At 35.0% G+C, this 19,064-nt stretch overlaps 2 protein-coding genes and 1 pseudogene across 2 annotated transcripts; all 3 read right to left on the reverse strand.

Moving 5' to 3' along the window:
* Positions 1-937: 937 nt before the first annotated feature.
* Positions 938-4,997, reverse strand: LOC132183952 (putative wall-associated receptor kinase-like 16). Its single transcript, XM_088518211.1, has 2 exons — positions 4,112-4,997; positions 938-2,145 (listed from the first exon to the last, which is right to left on the reverse strand). The coding sequence occupies exons 1-2, from the start codon at positions 4,995-4,997 to the stop codon at positions 938-940; spliced, it is 2,094 nt and encodes a 697-aa protein (XP_088374337.1).
* Positions 4,998-9,063: 4,066 nt separating this feature from the next.
* LOC148584730 (wall-associated receptor kinase 5 pseudogene) lies at positions 9,064-11,978 on the reverse strand (annotated as a pseudogene).
* Positions 11,979-14,006: 2,028 nt separating this feature from the next.
* Positions 14,007-15,169, reverse strand: LOC148584731 (wall-associated receptor kinase 3-like). Its single transcript, XM_088518079.1, has one exon. It carries the CDS (start codon positions 15,096-15,098, stop codon positions 14,010-14,012), a length of 1,089 nt encoding a protein of 362 aa, XP_088374205.1. The 5' UTR covers positions 15,099-15,169; the 3' UTR covers positions 14,007-14,009.
* Positions 15,170-19,064: the final 3,895 nt, after the last annotated feature.

The following is a 19,064-nucleotide window of genomic DNA, read 5'->3' on the forward strand; positions in this document are numbered from 1 at the left end:
AGTAAACCACATCATCATTTATGGTAGTTTAATTTATTAGAAACCATGTTTTATGAAGTTAAAAAAAAAAAAAATCACAATTAAGAAAAACACGAAGTTTTTCTAAAAATAATTAACTATCTAATTATAAAAAATAAAATTAGATTTAAACGAAGGAAAACCTATTTCTACCTCTATGAGTTGATTTGGACTCTTTTTTTCTTTATCTCACATTTGCCTACAAAAAAACTTTTTTTTTTTTCTTTAAAAAAAAAAAAGCTCATAATTTTTTTAAAGAAAAAGATAGACCATTTTGAATTGGGACTTGGTCCCAAAGAAGTTTTACTTAAACTGTCTGCTGCTCTTTTTTGGCAATTCTTAAGGTGCAAAGAGCTTAAAAGATTCATCTTATGGAAAAACCATAAACGCGAGAAACTAAAAAATAATAATATTAGGCATACAGAAGTTCAATTCCACCTCCCTTTCATCATCTAGTCTAACTGCCTATAGCTAAACAAGAGATATATCAATAAGTGATTTCATCCACAAATGCAGATACATATATAACCATGTGATGTTGGACAAATACTGATCACGACAATACACTGTGAAATTAGCGCAAAAAGAGGAGAAAAAAAGTTAAAAGAGGAAGCTAAAAAGAGAAAAGACGGGAAAGAAAGAGAGAGAAGAGGGGAGAAGAGAAAGAAAATGAAACAGACGTAAATCACATTAGAGTACAAAGCATGCTTAAAAAAATAGACTCTTGACTAAACTCATGCAAGGGCAATGCCGGCCGCATTATTGACTTACCCAACATATATAATAGGATAACACCATTATTAAATTACCTAAAATAGCCTTGGGCACCGCCCATTTATTGAATTAAAACTAATAAATCCTAAATAAATTACATAACACAATTTACTCTTGCCATTATGCATCACCATAGACTTATAAATTATCTGCCATGATCATCTAGTACTGGTTTTAGTACATTGTTCCTCATGCTATCATAATCAGTAGTAGAACAACTAGCGTCAACATCAATGTTGAAAGAGTGTGTAGGGGTATTGAGCAAGTATTCAGTCTCTTCTGTATAGAGATGAGCCTTTCCCCATGGATGCTTCCCCATAATTGTCAATCCCTCCAACTCCATTGCCACTTCCTTCATAGAAGGTCTATCTTCCCCTCTTATCCTTAAGCACCTTTTTGCAAGACTAGCAACTTCCTTTAGCTCTTCAATACTACTCTCATTCACAATGTGATCCTCAAGAATTTGAAGCAGGCGATCCTCTTTTATTGCAGAAACAAAGTACATTGCTAGATTCCTATCACTTTCAGGCCTATTGAAAGATAGTGCCTCCTTTCCCGTTAATAGCTCTGCCACAACAACACCAAAGCTATAGACATCACTTTTTTCTGTTAGCTGGCTAGTATGGAAGTATTCGGGATCCAAGTATCCAAAAGTTCCTTGCACCAAAGTAGTTAATTGTGTTTGATCAAGAGGTACCAACCTTGAGGCTCCAAAATCAGACACTTTTGCCATGTAGTTATCATCTAAAAGTATATTTGTAGTTTTCACGTCTCTATGTATAATTGGCATAGAAGCCGAAGAGTGCAAGTATGCAAGTGCTCCAACAGTTTTTGCCGCTATCTTCAGACGCTTTTCCCATGAGAGAGAGGATGATAGGCTTTTATTATGAATGTGGTTAGAAAGAGTCCCGTTTGTAATGAATTCATAAACTAGTAAGGGCACTTCTGTTTCTAAACAACAACCTAATAACTTAACCACATTCCTATGATTAATTTGGGTAAGCACAATCACCTCATTTATGAATTGCTCAATCTGACTCTGATCACTGATTTTAGACTTTTTAATGGCAACCACTTTGTTATCCGGCAACACTCCTTTGTAAACAGTTCCATAGCCTCCCTGGCCAAGGATTCTACTCTTGTCGTAGTTGTTGGTGGCATTTTCAAGCTCTTCTGCTCTAAAAATTTTATCTGTCTCCACAGACCCTCTGTGACTTAAGAGTTGTTGTTGTAACATTAATCCACCATTTTGCTTGAAGAATTTCTCTTTGAGCTTAAGAAGCTTTCTTCTTTTCAATGCCCAAGATATCCAAGAACCTCCTACTACCAGTGATAAGAGGCCTATGCTGATACCTGCGCATGTCCAAAGAATCAAACATGCATGCATTTTGATTAATGGAAACAAAATATATAGGCGACATTTGTTTTACAATGTAGCTAGTGATGCCACATATAGCATACATGACATCTACCATGCATGGCGAACAATGTTGTTCTTGTCCAATTTATATATCAAAGTAAAACATACGTAATTTATAAAATAGAAGTCTATAAAAGTAGATGTGGTGAACCAAGTTTTGAGGTGTCGTCTTTTCTTTCTTAAAACCTTAACGTTTCTTTGTTAGTTTAGAATGTTAGGAACTTAATCATATTTTCTAGAATTGGTGAAATGCAAAAAATTAAAAACACTAAAAAAAGTAATATCACAAAACACAGATATTTATATGATTCATCATTAATGGCTATGTCCACAGAATTTTAACAAGATTTTACTATTTTCGAGAAAAATAGGAGGTGTGAATATCCAAGGATATATAAACTCACACACAACCCTACTAAAAAAAACACCTTGAAATTAGACCCCCAACTGGGTCAAAGCACCATGACTGCGAGGCTTATCCGGCCATGAGCGCTCCAGCTTGGGCTGATACACTCAAGCCTCCACTCTATGGACGAAGCCTAAAAAAAAATCCAATTTAAACTGTAGGTCTTCTAATATCGAATCGGGTCGGATACAAAACTAGACTCCACATTGCCTAAGCCAAGAATTTTGATTTTAAGCTCTTTCTTAAAAATAAAAAATAAAAATAAAGGCTAGATTGTTACGGACGGTTATTATAATTTTTGCTTTCTAAGTTAGAAGGGTACGTAGTCTCTCTTTTATTTCTTTCTTCTTCTTCTTTTTTCTCTGAATCAGTGAAGGAAGCCTTTATTAAATAAAATTGCCAAAGGCCAAAAGTGTTCTAGAAAATTGAGAAGGGAAAAAGAGTGGGTGGATTATTTTTGGAGATTATCATTTTGTTGTTGATAACTTAATCATCAGTTGAATATAAATATTTGGGAAAAAAAAAAAAACCAAAAGAGAAAGGAGCGAAAGATACTAAGATCACTCTTTGATGGTCTCTTAAGAGCCAGAAAAAAAATATTCAAGAGAAAGAAACTTTGCCGAACGACCACCAGCCTTATCCAGTGAGGCATGGTCGGGTTTGATATATCGCCGTCCAGATGGAATATTCCACATTTACATCAAGGCCAGAGGACGAGCCTACGGTAGATCGAGTGCATCCCCACGACATATACAAGATATATATACATCTATGATCTAGCAAAATATCCTGCATGATTGGTCTTAAAGTCAACGACTTTGAACCAAACCATACTTCCACGCCAACAGTACGGACGAAGACTTGGTCTTATTAGACTGCTTGAAATTTTGTGCATCTTAAGAGAGAGGGGGAGGGGAGGGGAGGGGATGTCAAGTTTACCCTGTTTTGAGTAGTAGTGTAAAATGTAAAACCTAGCTATCTGCTACTTGAGATAAATGGATTCCATAATTTTTTATTTTTAAATTGTCCAAATTTGTATGAAATTTAAACAACCTAATAACAAGGCTTTCAATACTTGATGGAGCTAGTAATAATTGAATAAATTACCAAGTAAAAACAAAAAGAAATCAATAAATAATGTAAGTGTCAAGTACTTACCCAAAGCAATACTAATAACCTTAGATTGGTTGACTTTAGCACGGCAACTTGTTCCGCTTCCATCGCCTCCGTACCCCTCACGACAAGAACAATCGAAACCCCAGGAAAGTTGTTGCATATTTGAGTCTTTTTATCGCAGTTGTCTAGATTGTTGCTGCACTCATCAATATCTGAAACATAGGTAACGATACAACCTTTATGCTCATTTACCAACGACAACAAATGTGTAATAAACATGTACGTGTAAATATTACAATCCCAACAGAGTAAACTCAGCCAAAATCTAGGGAAAATAAAAATAAAAAAAGCTTGCGAAACGAAAGGTATTTAATTACCTAAGCAACCATGGGGGAGGTATGGGTTCCCCAGAAAGCCACCGGAGCAATTGCAACGATACCCTGGACCGTTGGTGGAATTGTAACATTCACTATGTGCAGCCTTACATGCATAGCTCGTCAAATTCTTTTGAGCATCCGGGCATGTGTCATTTCCTACTGCCCAATCAAGCACCACGGGAACGGTCACTCTATCCTGTAAACTTTTAAGATCTAAGGGAGAAAAGTTGTAGGCTTTTTCTTCCACCACAAAACCGAAACCACAAGGATTGAACCCGAGTACTGCGGAGTGGTTGTTGAAGCTCCGAACTGTAGCAGTCAAGTCTCTTAACCCTTCTGGGATAGAAGTCTGGCAACAGCCAATGCCAGAGCAAGACCCGTTATCCACGCTGTCAATTTTGTCACAGAGTGATAAACATCCAGTCGTGTAGTTCTTTACTTCTGAATTACCTTCATCAACTTCCCCCGAAATATACGCGTAAGTGTCGCAACCGACGGCAGTGAACTTGTTCCTCGTATATGAGACGGGAAACTTCGACAATGTGAACTGGGAATTTGTGCGGTTGACATGAAGCCCCGACTCGTTGTAGCAGTCACGGGCTACCAAGGATAAGACTCGCAGTTCACCATCCTGTGATATGTTGAGGACACGTATATTACCTTTGCGTAGAAATGGTGTTGGAGTGCCTGCGCCGGACATGTAGTTACAAGTGATGAGAAAAGATGAATCAAGGTAACAGCCCTCGGTTGTTCCAAATGGGTATGGAATGCTAAGATTTCCACATGTCTTGTTGCAGCTCGAATCGGGCTGAGCTGTTGCTGTTGCTGCTAAAATGAAGGCACCAAGTAGCAATTTTTGGTGCAAAAGCATTCCACGGAAAGCCATGGCTTGCCTTTTCTGTGTCTCTTTTCTTTTGTTAAACTCGGTCTTTCTTTGTGCTGCCGACAACCTTGAATCACCCCCTCTTTATATATGGCAACTGGCAAGCACCTGTGTATGGCTGTACATGTGAAATAGTAAAGAAATAGATAGGAAATTCATGAAATTCTTACAAATTTGGTATTAAATTAAGTTTCAGTACTTTTAAAGTGCTATGTATCTGGTCCATATCTTTTTAATAGCACGTGTGTTCATGTACGTTTTTTTTATAATGTTAAAAAAAATGTTATTTTTTCACACAGTTGAAGGATACCTAACTCTTTTAAAAATTCAAACGAAAGAAGTCTTAATATCTAATTTGTAAGAAATTTATATCATAAAGAAATTATTAAGTCCTGTAGAATGATAAATATATGAAGTTCTAGAACTTCATATATTTATCAAAGGGACCCATAGAGATCTCCATGTACCAAATGGACCCATAGGAAAACTTATGTCATTTTGTTTGTGTATATATATATATATATATATATATATATATGTGTGTGTGTGTGTGTGTGTGTTTTTGACCGTTGCTTCTGGTCTTGCTTGAAGTGATCGATGGGGGGAATGATGATCATTTGGTATATCTTCACACTCCAAGACGGCAATTTTTATACATGGCCATTGGGCAAGCATGCGTCCGTGTTCTGTGCAAATTTCTACTCGTTGTTAATTAGACGTAAAGGTGGTTTCTGGGCTTGACCCAGAGCATATTAACGCAAGAGCCCCCCCCCCCCCCCCCCCCAAAAAAAAGGGTCAAATAAAGCAACAATATTTTTTATTTTTTTTTTCTATTCAAACATGGAAACGGGGAAAGGTATATATACACGTGATGACAAAGGCCTGATTAGTTAGTCAACCACGTATGTTATAGGATAGATTTTGGAGACCCAAATGTCTCGACAACTGTTTACACCCATGGGCCATGTGGCCCATGTCATTGTGAACTACCACGACATTATAAGGAAGGAGCCATCTGACATGCAAGTTTTTAATTAAAGCGGGCATGCTTTTAATTTTAAAGGTTTATTATGTGAATTGGTTGACTTAGCTGCTCCATAATAGAATATATTTAGGTTGATTAGGGTTCGTGCTAAAGTCTAAAATCTCCTTTAAGCATTAGTAGCAGGCGATAGTCATTGAACAAACTGTTGGAAGAAGAAATAAAGAGAAAGGTACGAATGTTTTTTTTTTTTTTTTAAGTACCCAAGTTCGATTCACCTTCGCTTGAAGGCCGTTCAAGCGAGAGAGTTTGCTCGATCTAAGATTCATGGTGGCACATTTTTTGTTTGGATAAATAAAAATTTTCATTGAACCAAACAACAATTAATTACAACCACACTTTTAGCAAAGCACTATATAGAACACAAAAGATACAGAGCCAACATGGGTCTGTTGGCTATGGGTCATCCCAACAATCAAAATTTCCCCATATACAAAGAGAAATAAAGCTCAATGCAATACATCCAAGTCAGACCCCAACAATTACAAAGCTTTATATTTACCTTACAAATCCGGACATGTTGGCACATTTAATATTAAAATTGGGTTGACTGTAATTATAAGGTTATTGGTTGGGTGATCTTAATTAAGTTGGTATTTTGTAAACTTCCCGATGGGAATAGATGGCGGAAGTCTCTTGTTGTTGTCATGACCTTGGATTAATCATCCACGTGACACGATGATTACCATGGATTAGTGAACCGAATTCCTGATTGGTGGATGGCCGCAGACAACTCTACTGGCTACTACCACGCTACATGTGATGACAAAGACCTAACACAAAGACATAGATTAGTCAACGTCAACCCCGTAGATTAAAGATTTGGGGGAGATAAACTGTACACCACGTGAATTACCACCACAGAAAGGAAAGTGAATTTTCTCTATCGCTTTTAGAAAACCAACTGGTTCACGTTGCTGCTTCGTAATATAATATATTTTGGTTGATTAGGGTCCGCGCTAAAGTCTACAATCTATATAAGCAATAGCAGTAGGCAGATAACCATTGAACAACTGTTTGAACAAATAAAGACAAGGGGTAAAATATTTTATTTTATTTTATTTAGAATTAGATCAACTGTTGGAAGCTTGATATATATTAGAGTTCTGGAGCTATAATCCTTCGAGAGAATTGGCTAAATTTGTGACAATTGTCCATTTTGAACTTGCAATTAGTCACGTTTAAGCCTTTTAAGTGAAACATGCGTTGAGTATTTATTTTTGGCTAAGTATTTATGAAGAATATTTTTTTATCAAAGTTAATTTCTTTAATAATATTTAAGAATACAGGAATTAGGTTACGTAATCTTTTATTTTTGGCTAAGAAAATATCTTGCCAAAGAAAATGAAAAGGCTCAAACCTCTTGACAAATAGAGGATTGTGTTTTTCGTCCAACTTCCAATTGCTAGGTGCTATAGTTCAATCTTCTCGTGTTTATGTTTTGTCATAAGATGAATCTTTCAAGCTCTTTGTACCTTAAGAATTGCCAAAAAAGAGCAACATAGAGATTGAGCAAAACTTTTTTGGGACCATGCAGATCTCACCAAAATCTCAATTGAAAATGGTTTGTCCTTTTTACTTTAAAAATAATTATGAATTTTTTTTTTTAAAAAAAAAAATTATATGAGGTTTTATTTTTAATTTTTAATTTTTTTTTTTGCATGCAGATATAAGACGAAAAAAAAAAAACGCAAATTAATTATCATGGTGATAATCATTTAATTTAGATTTGACGCATAATACAATTAATAATTTGAGCATGGGCTGGCCTCAATTTCTGGTAGATAACATCAGACTTGTGCACAAATTCTTGAAATTAAAACATAATTAGGACCTCCACGAGTTGGAGATATTTGGGTGCATTGTGGAGTTTGGTTTCTTCTATTCTATGTGCTAATATTGTGTAGTTACAAGCTGATGATAATAGATCGAGGGCCGGGCATGTCTAGATATATTCATTCTGCAACTGGGAATTATAGCAAATAATGCAATTAGGAACATGGAGGTATAGAGGTATATGGATTTGGCTTATATGCTGTTATTAAAATAACAGCATGTATGCTGTAGTTGAATCAACGGTCAAGATTTAATTTTTTAAAATCTCTTTTTCATTTTCTTTCTGTTATTAAATGCTTATAAATGTAAGTCAACTTTAAAATTTAATCTTGACCGTTGATTCAACTACAGCATACATGCTGTTATTAAAATAACAGCATGTAAGCCGGATCCGAAGTATATATATGCTTGCTTCTAAATCAAGACATAATTTTTAGTGACAAAGACAATATCATATCATTTCTTGAACAGTAACAGGGATTATTCAATCATGCTTCTTTCGAATTTGGGGTCTTTGCATTAATTATTGCTCCATTTGAGGGAGAATGAAATATTTTATTATACCTTTTTATGTTTTCAATTAGAAGTTGATAATTTTATTGTTGCAGCTTCCAAAGAATTTTAAAGTCAGATGATTAAATTCAACCTCAATCTCAGAAAGTAGCATACATAAGTACTAGATGATATAAATTACTAGATCTATACATTGTCTGCAGCGATGCATGTTCCTTTTCCCATAAATTGTTTCTGGTTCGACCTGCCTGTTACTGTGTTACATATATAACTTATCTATTATGCCATAATTTGTTTCTAGTTTAAAAAACAATTGCACGTCTCTTTCATCACTTGGTCTCACTATATATATATATATAGCTATAACCTTGTGACGCGGGATAGACATTGATCACGACAATACAATGTGAAATTAGGGCAAAAAGAGTAGAAAATTAATAAAGAAGATAGAAAGAGAGAAGACGGGAAAAAGAGAGAGAAGAGAAGAAACTGGGGAGATAAAGAGATAGAAGAGAAAATCCCTTTTTCATAATTTTATTCCATCAAAGTTTTTCTCCATTGGAGTACAAAGCATGCTTAAATAAACTCACAATTAAACCCTAAGGCAACGCTCTAGTGCAACATAATTTGTTTCCATTTATTGAATTAACAAAAATAATATAGGGAAACATCCATTTATTGAATTACAAAATACTTTGACTCTTGAAAATTAAAATAAACATAAATTACAACTAATAAAACCTAAATAAAATTATAAGACCCAATAACTTGTCGTCTGCATCACCATGCACTACTAAATTATCTACCATCATCCGGTGGTTCTAGTAGCTGGTTTGGCATGCTATCGTACCCAGTAGTTGAAGTGCCAACATCAATGTTGAAAGAGTGTGCAGGGACATTGAGCAAGTACTCAGTCTCTTCCGTGTAGATATCGGCCTTTCCCCATGGATGCTTCCCCATAACTGTTAATCCCTCCAACTCCATTGCCACTTCCTTCATTGAAGGCCTATCTTCCCCTCGTATCCTTAAGCACCTTCTTGCAAGATTAGCAACTTCCTTGAGTTCTTCAATATTACTTTCATTGACAATGTGATCATCAAGAATTTCAAGTAGGCTATCCTCTTTTATTGCAGAAACAAAATACATTGCTAGATTTCGATCACTTTCGGGCCTATTGAAAGAGAGTGCCTCATTTCCCGTTAATAGCTCTACCACAACAACGCCAAAGCTATAGACATCACTTTTTTCTGTCAGTTGGCTAGTATGGAAGTATTCGGGATCCAAGTATTCGGGATCCAAGTATCCGAAAGTTCCTTGCCCCAAAGTGGTTAATTGTGTTTGATCAAGAGGTATTAGCCTTGAAGCTCCAAAATCAGACACTTTTGCCATGTAGTTATCATCTAATAGTATATTTGTAATTTTCACATCCCTGTGTATAATTGGCATAGAAGTTGAAAAGTGTAAGTATGCAAGTACTCCTGCAGTTTCTGCTGCTATCTTTAAACGTTTTTCCCATGAGAGTGAGGATGATAGGCTTTTATTATGAATGTGGTCACAAAGAGTCCCGTTTGTGATGAATTCATAAACTAGTAAGGGCACTTCTGTTTCTAAACAACAACCTAATAGCTTAACCACATTCCTTTGGTTAATTTGGGTGAGCACAACCACTTCATTTATAAATTGTTCAATCTATCTCTGATCACTGATTTTGGACTTTTTAATGGCAACTACATTGTTATCAGACAACACTCCTTTGTAAACAGTTCCATAGCCTCCTTGACCAAGGAGGCTATGGAACTGTTTGCAGTTCCATTCATTGAGAGCTAATATATTGTTAGAATAGATAATCACAACCAATGTTGAAGACTAAGCCAAAGTCGCCCGGCCTGCTGGGATGGTGGTTGGACATCTATTTTCATAACTACTCAATTGATTTAATTAACAAATAAGTAAACATATATATAATCACTCGCAAGCAGCAATATTGGTACTCCAAAGTTGACTAAAAATAAATTTTCTTATCAATAGCACTAATAACAACAGTGTTTCCTAGATTTTCTTTAAATTTAAAGAATTAAATTATCTTTTGTTTTTCTATTCAAATAAATTTCACAATTAGCTTTTTTTTATTATTTTTTTTATACAATTTAAATATTATTTCATATAAATACAAGAGAAAAGAAAAAGTCATTTAACTATTCTTTCAAATAAATGCGAGGAAAAAGAGAGATTACAGAAATGAAAGAAAATATGATTTTCTCTTTTCCTTAGTATTTATTTGAAATAATATTTTAATGATATAGATAAAAGATAAAGAAAAATTATTATGAAGTTTATTTGAATAAAAAAAATAAAAGGTAAATTGATTCTCTAAATTTCTTAAAAAATTTAATGAAAACTGCTGCTAATCCTCTAATGGTCAAATAAGTGGCATTTAAGTTTTATATAAAGGAATGTATTGTAAACCAAAAGTTTTATGCTTAATTTTCTTGAGATAAGATTTCTTGAATAAACAAGGCCCATTAAATATTATTTGGGTTCGCCGTTCCTTGAATCCTGAAAATGTGAGGTAAGGAACGTCATTATTCATTCGAGTGAAAATAGGAAATATTTTTAATTTAAAATCTCTTGATCTTTTCTTGTTGAGATGTTTTTTTTTTTTGTAAGATTTCTTGTTGAGATGTTAACATCGCGAAAGACTTGCAAAAACAAACCTGGCGAAGACTACAATATGTGGTGGAATAGGGAAGATGTACAGACTACAGTTGTCTACTTCAACAAAGACATTTATTTGTTAATTATAAATGTAATATTGTAATGTTGAATAAACTATTAATACCATTGATACTACCGGAAGGTCACCGTCTTATTAGTAGACCAGTCCGTTATCGATCACAGTCGAGTCAGCTTCTAACCCACATGGCACTCAAAAAAAACAAAAAAAAAAAAACAAAAAGGAATAAAATGAAAAACAAATCAAAAATATTTGCTTCTAAGAATATACAAATTAAGTCACTTTCACATGAAATATTTTAAATTCAAAGTCTCTTATATATTAATTATTAAGGAAGAAAGTACCAAGTAGATGGATGATAGGTCATCTAGGAATATTAATTTGCTGCATTTAATTGTCATGTTGCAAATCCAATAATTAAAATACTTCATTGGTTCTTCTGCTTCATGGTTTAACACATTGAATGTGTGAAATTAATTAGATTATCTTTTACTAAATAATAAATAGTAATTACAAATTTTATAGTCGTAATTTACAACAAAGCTATTCTGATATTACACGTGCCAATGGAAGTTACTGCCAAAATCCCACGTGACCCCGTGCCACCTATCTACGGCAGCATGTCACACCCCAAGGCCCAAGTTACATCGAGCAAGTCTATTTGGGCCATCTGTGACCGAACACAGGCCTACCGATTATAGTCTAGCCCATTATTGTTGACCGTTTGTTCAATCCTGTTGCTGATTGCCATCCAGCCTAAGTCTGGTAGCCATAGTCCAGCCCAGTTGTATTCGTTGTTCAGCCTAATCATGGCGTAATCACCAGTGGTTGTTGTCCCAACAGAACCGACACCAGCCATGAGCCATTGTCCTTCGACCAAGAAAAAAAGTCTGTTAATGGCGCATCCTTTTGCAAAACAGCAAGAATTTTGTTCAGCCCATCCATATCATTCTGGACGTGACCAACTATCATTCATGGGCTAAAACATGTGATTATTTTTCTTCAAGTTCAAAACTTATGGTTATGGGTCGAAAGTCGGACCATTTGCCGCTCCACTTTGAAATTCGGAAAACTTTCACTTTCAAATCATTTTCCATCGATAGCATAACATTAGACGGACTCAAAACTACGGCCCGTTAGGGATCGGTCTGTTAGAAAATATTTTCGTTGTTTCCAAAAACAAATTAAATGGAAACATGTAAATGCATGATAAAAATATATACCATCAAACTTCTAAAATAAATTACATAATGCTTTTTCTTTTTTTTTTAGAAAATCTCTCTTGTGCACTCGATCGGTAGCTATTTAAATTAAAAGAAAAAAAATATACTTTTAACTCCCCTAAATTATCACCACATTTGCATTTTAGTCATCAAAGTTTAAAAAGTGACAATTGACCCCACAAACTAATAAACTTTGAGAAATTAGCTCATCTATTATCTTTTTCCGTCTTTTTTTTTTTTTTTTTTTTTCGACATGTTTACACAAGGGAAGGGGGAGGAGGGACTTGAACTAGTGACTTCCGCTTCATGAGGCGTGGTCCACAGCCGATTGAGTTATCCCTTACGAACTTTTTTTGTCTTTTTTGGATGGAATAGAAATCACGTGCATCGCAGTGACTTTTTATCACCTAAACTTCCAAAAATGACTTCAGGTAAAAAGAAAAAATAAAAAAGGTGTTCTATGTTAGACAATTAATTTCAGAAGTTTTTTTGTGTCCTTTAAAAAATGAGATGACTTTTAAAATCATCATCTAATCAAAATTCAATAATGATTAATCACATGCTCAATAGTAATTTTAAAAGTCACATTATTCTTAGAGGGACACAAAATGAACTTCTAGTATTATTCATGTTAGACACCTACATCAATCACGAGAAAAAGCGCAAAATGCTACATATTGCTTTTTATTTCTTAATAATATTTTTAATACAAAATGCTCATACTTATAGAAGAATTGGGCGGGTATGTGAAGATAAAAAATGTACGATAGGTGGAGATTATATCAAATCAAATCTGGTTACCTGAAAAGTAAGAGAATATAATCAAATCTAAAATCAATTATAATTAGACTTGAATACAATAAAATTTGATCATATACTCCAACATTTCTTAAGAATTTTTCTTCTGCAAATAGGATCATACTCATACATGAATGAAATTTGTTTGATGCTAAATAAAAAAGAAAAAAGAAATCTGTTGAAGGGGCTCTCAACAGATCCGGTGAGATCTCTTGAAAGGGGAAAAATATTTCTTTCGTCTATAGGTCTAGGCGGTTCCCGACGTTGGGTTTTGGTGGATTCCGGCGGTGGCTATGGAGGTTTCCGTCAACTGCATTCAGTGGGGTTGGAGGTGGTTTTGGCGTTGGTTAATTTGTTGGCTCAGTGGGTTAGAATGAAGAAGAAAGGGATGACGGATAGGGTTGGTTGAAAAATCTGGTGTTTTCAATCTTATTCCATAGTGTGGTTTTAGGTGATGTGTCAAACTTATATTGGTTGCTGTAAAAGTGGTGTTTTACACCAAAACCCGATAGTAGAGGCTCTCATATATTTTCACTTTACTAAAAAACTTAAAAAAAAAAAAAAAAAAAAAAAGAAAGAGAAGAAGACAAATGATAAGAGAAAGGGGAGCCACCACTCCACCTGCAAGGGAGGGGGTTCTTTCGAACCGCATTAGCTTAATTACTAACAAAGAGAAAAATAAAACGTTTATGAAAAGTATATACTCGTCGTCCACAACAAGTTTCGAAAATAGTAGGCATACAAAAGTTCAATTTCACCAATTGCATGCTTTCATCATATAGTCTAACTTCCTAATAGCTAAATAGAGATGTGTCAATTATTAATTAATTTCATTAACAGATGCAGATATAGAACCATGGACTTACCAATCATCTGCCATCATCCACTGGTTTCAGTACATTGTTCCTCATGCTATCATACCCGGCAGTAGAAGAAGAACCAATGTCAACATCAATATTGAAAGAGTGTGTAGGGCCATTGAGCAAGTACTCAGTCTCTTCAATGTAAAGATCGGCCTTTCTCCATGGATGCTTACCCATAATTGATAGTCCCTCCAACTCCGTTGCCACTTCCTTCATAGAAGGCCTATCTTCCCCTCTTACCCTCAAGCACCTTTTTGCAAGATTAGCAACTTCCTTTAGTTCTTCAATATTACCCTCATTCACAATGTGATCTTCAAGAATTTGAACTAGGCGATCCTCTTTTATTGCAGAAACAAAGTATATTGCTAGATTTCTATCACTTCCTGGCCTATTGAAAGAGAGTGCCTCCTTTCCTGTTAATAGCTCTGCCACAACAACACCAAAGTTATAGACATCACTTTTTTCTGTTAGTTGGCTAGTATGGAAGTATTCGGGATCCAAGTATCCAAAAGTTCCTTGCACCAAAGTGGTTAATTGTGTTTGATCAAGAGGTACCAGTTTTGAAGCTCCAAAGTCAGACACTTTTGCCATGTAGTTATTGTCTAAAAGTATATTTGTAGTTTTCACATCCCTGTGTATAATTGGCATAGAAGTTGAAAAGTGTAAATATGCAAGTGCTCCTGCCGTTTCTGTTGCTATCTTAAGACGCTTTTCCCATGAGAGTGAGGATGACAAGCTTGTATTATGAATATGGTTAGAAAGAGTCCCATTTGTGATGAATTCATAAACTAGTAAGGGTACTTCTATTTCTAGACAACAACCTAATAGCTTAACCACATTCCTATGGTTAACTTGAGTAAGTACAATCACCTCATTTATGAATTGCTCAATTTGACTCTGATCACTGATTTTTGACTTCTTAATGGCAACCACTTTTTTGTCTAGCAATACTCCTTTGTAAACAGTTCCATAACCTCCTTGGCCAAGGACTCTACTATTGTCGTAGTTGTTGGTAGCCTTTCTAAGCTCTTCTGCGCTAAAGATTTTATCTGTCTCCACAGACCCTCTATGACTCAAAAGCTTTTGTTGTAACATTAATCCACCATTTTGTTTGAAGAATTTCTCTTTGAGCTTGAGAAGCTTTCTTCGTTTCAATGCCCAAGATATCCAAGAACCTCCCACGACCAGTGTTAAGAGGCGTATACTGATACCTGCACGTGTTCAAACATGCATTTTGATCAATAGAAATGAAATATGTGACATGTATTATATGAAAATGACTCAACCAAATTTGTTTTACAGCGTATTTAATAAAGCCGCATAGCCAGCATACATCAACCATGAGCAAATAATGTGGTTATATATGTCCAATTTTATACGTCAAAAAGTAAAACATACATAGTTTATAAAATAGAAGTGTATCAAAGTAGATGAGGTGAACCAAGTTTTTTAGGTGTATTTTCTTTCTTCAAACCTTAATGTTTCTTTGTTAATTGATCAGAAGAAGCCAAAAATTTTGATTTTAAGCTTTTTCTTCCAAAAAATTTCTTGTATCTCGTTTTTCCCGCATCAGTGAAGGAATCCTTTATTAATTAAAACTCCCAAAGGCCAAAAGTGTTATAGGAAATTGAGAAGGGCAAAGGAATGGGTGGATTATTTTTGGAGATCATCATTTTGTTGTTGAACAGTTGAATATAGATAGCTAGGAGGGAAAGATACTAATTAAGATCAGCTAAAGTAATCTGCAGTTATCGCCTTTGATGGTCTCTTAAGAGCTAGGAAAAAAATATACAATAGAACTATAGAAGGAAACTTTGTCGAAAAACTATTAGCCTTCTATTCAATGAGGCAATATTGCCATATTTTTTCGGTTTCTGTTTCAAGAGATTCAATGGCCTTGTTTACATATACTTCATTGCATCAACTTTGTAAATTTTTGTCTTAGTCGTCTATTACGGTGAACTAAAAAAAAAAAAAAGGAGGAAAATAAGTGAAACAAGAGAGATTGACGACTTTTGTGCGAGTAAGTTTATAGATATTTAACTTTCAAATTTTAATCATCATTGCTGACGTTATTTTTAGTTCCTACTTTTTCGGTTTCGATATTTATCCGTCCTGATATGGATTCCACATTTACATCGAGGGCCAGAAGTGGAGCCTGCTGTAGAGTCATGTATCATTCTCCACCACACACACACACACACATATATATATATATATATATATATATAAGCTAATTAATTAGCCTGTACGTATTATATATTGGTCTTAAAGTCAACAGCTTTATTTGAACCAAACCATACTTCATTACTTCCACACCGACAATATGGAGGAAGATTTTGGCGTTATTGGACTGCGCGCTTGAACTTTTTGTGGATCTTAAGAAAGAGGGGAGGGGCTGTAAAGTTTACTTGTTTTGACTTATTCTAAAATGTGAAATCTATATGCTCGAGAAGGGTGGACTCCACAAATCGACTCTCTTAAACTGTCCAAATGTCTATGAAATTTCAACAATCTTTCAATCCCATATATATATATATATGGTATGAGATACTAGCTAGCTAGTAGTGTACTAGTTGAATAAATTACCAAGCAAAAACAAAATAAATAAATAAAAATTTAATGAAAGTCTTATGTACTTACCCAGTGCAATACTTATAACCTTAGGTTGGTTCACTTTACGATGGCAACTAATTGTTTGCTCGTTTGTGCTGATCCCATCTTCTTCGTACCCCTCGCCACAAGAACACTTGAAACTCCCAAGAAGATTTTTGCATATTTGAGTTTTATTATCACAGCTCTCTGTATTTTTGCACTCATCAATGTCTGAAACATAGCATTGCAGTCCGTCACAAGAGGATAGCGAAAGAACCTTTATGCTTATTTAAAAAAAAAAAAAAAAAAAAAAAAAAAAAAAAAATACATATTACAATCCCAGCAAACTATACTCGGCCAAAATTTAGAAAGAAAGGAAAAGAGAAGAAAAAAAGGCTTACCAAACCAAAAAAAAAGAAAAAAAAAAGAAAAAAAAAAAAAGAGGAATGGGTTCTCTTGAAATATTGTTATTTTATGTGCAAATAACAATCCAAACATACAAGAAAAGATGCTTAATTAGTAATCCAAACGCAAACCATTACGTTAGTTTCCATCAAGGATGAAAATAAAAAAGGAGTGTCAAACCCAACCTAATTAAGGAACTTAAAGAAAGCAGTTTAAATAAAAGCGAGTGCATGTGCATGTCCTCCAAGTGAAAGGGGAAATAATTAAGAGAGTAGAATATTCGAAGTTAGGGCAAAATCGATTTTTCTTCATTAATTCTATATTTCATTATTATTTTGAATTTTTGGGAACCTTGTTAGATGTGTAATACGTACGTACCTTGACAACCATCAGGGAGATACGGGTTTCCTTCATAACCCGCTTTGCATCTGCAACGTAGCCATACCGGTTGGCGGGATCAACACATCCGCTGTTCCTTCCACATATATATTTCGATTTGTCACAATATGCTTCATCACCGATCGCTCAATCAAGAACCATCGGAAGTGTTTTATTATCTATTAGACTGTAAAGATTATCGGAGGAGAAACTGAACTGGTCTTTTTTAACAACAAAAGCAAAGCTGCATGGATTAAAGCTCCATGTTTTTGTGTGATTTTTAAAGCTATATGCTTCCAAAGTAAAAATTTTCAGTCGTGGTGGAATCTCTACCTGGCAACACCCAATCCCAGAGCAAGATTGATTGACCACTTCGGTAATGCTTCGACTTTGACATACGGATATGCAGCCCATGGAGTTGGACTCATTGTTCTGGAAACCAAAAAAGTATGCATAAGTGTCACAGCCAACGGCCACGAACACGTTTTGGGTGTTAGATATTGTCAAAGCACTGCTGAGACTCAGAGAAGGTGTAGAATTATATTGAAGCGCACCCGACTCGTCGAAACACTGGTGGGCTACATGCATCAAGATGTCTAGCTGACCTTCAATAGCAATGTTGGTAATGATGGTGTTTCCCCTTGTGACCACGCCGGACGAGTGGTTACAACTAAGGTTAAAATTTGTATTTAGGTTACAACCCTCAGTTAAGCCAAATGGAAATGGAATGTCTAGACCTCCACACCGGTCGGTGCAGTTAGGCCGGACCAATTGAGCTGCTACTCGGGCGGCTGCCATTCCTGATAATAGCACACCAACCCAAGTGAGTTGCACAAGCATCAGATATTGGAAACCCATAGCCCCCACCATTTCTGAGAAGAGGATTTAAGTTTAGTGTGTTTTTGTTTGTAAAACTGTCAACGTCAACCCAGCAGTGTAGATTAAAGATTTGGGGGAGATAAACTGTACACCACGTGAATTAATTACCACCACAGAAAGGAAAGTGAATTTTCTCTATCGCTTCTAAAAAACCAATTGGTTCACGTATCTGCTTCGTAATATAATATATTTTGGTTGATTAATTAGTGTCCGCGCTAAAGTCTACAATCTATATAAGCAATAGCAGTAGGCAGATAACCATTGAAAAACTGTTTGAACAAATAAAGACAAGGGGTAAAATATTTTATTTTATTTTATTTAGAATTAGACAAACTGTTGGAAGCTTGATATATAGAAGACTGATCAGAGTTCTATCTGGAGCTATAATCCTTCGAGAGAATTGGCTAAATTTGTGACAATTGTCCCTTTTGAACGTGCATTTAGTCATGTTTAAGCCTTTTAAGTGAAACATGCGTTGAGTATTTATTTTTGGCTAAGTATTTATGAAGAATATTTTTTTTATCAAAGTTAATTTCTTTAATAATATTTAAGAATACAGGAATTAGGTTACATAATCTTTTATTTTTGGCTAAGAAAATATCTTGCCAAAGAAAATGAAAAGGCTCAAACCTTTTGACAAATAGAGGATTGTGTTTTTCGTCCAACTTCCAATTGCTAGGTGCTATAGTTCAATCTTCTCGCGTTTATGTTTTGTCATAAGATGAATCTTTCAAGCTCTTTGTACCTTAAGAATTGCCAAAAAAGAGCAACATAGAGATTGAGCAAAACTTTTTTGGGACCAGA

The sequence above is a fragment of the Corylus avellana genome, chromosome 7 (assembly GCF_965113065.1).
Source record: "Corylus avellana chromosome 7, dhCorAvel1.hap1.2, whole genome shotgun sequence".
NCBI lineage: Eukaryota > Viridiplantae > Streptophyta > Magnoliopsida > Fagales > Betulaceae > Corylus > Corylus avellana.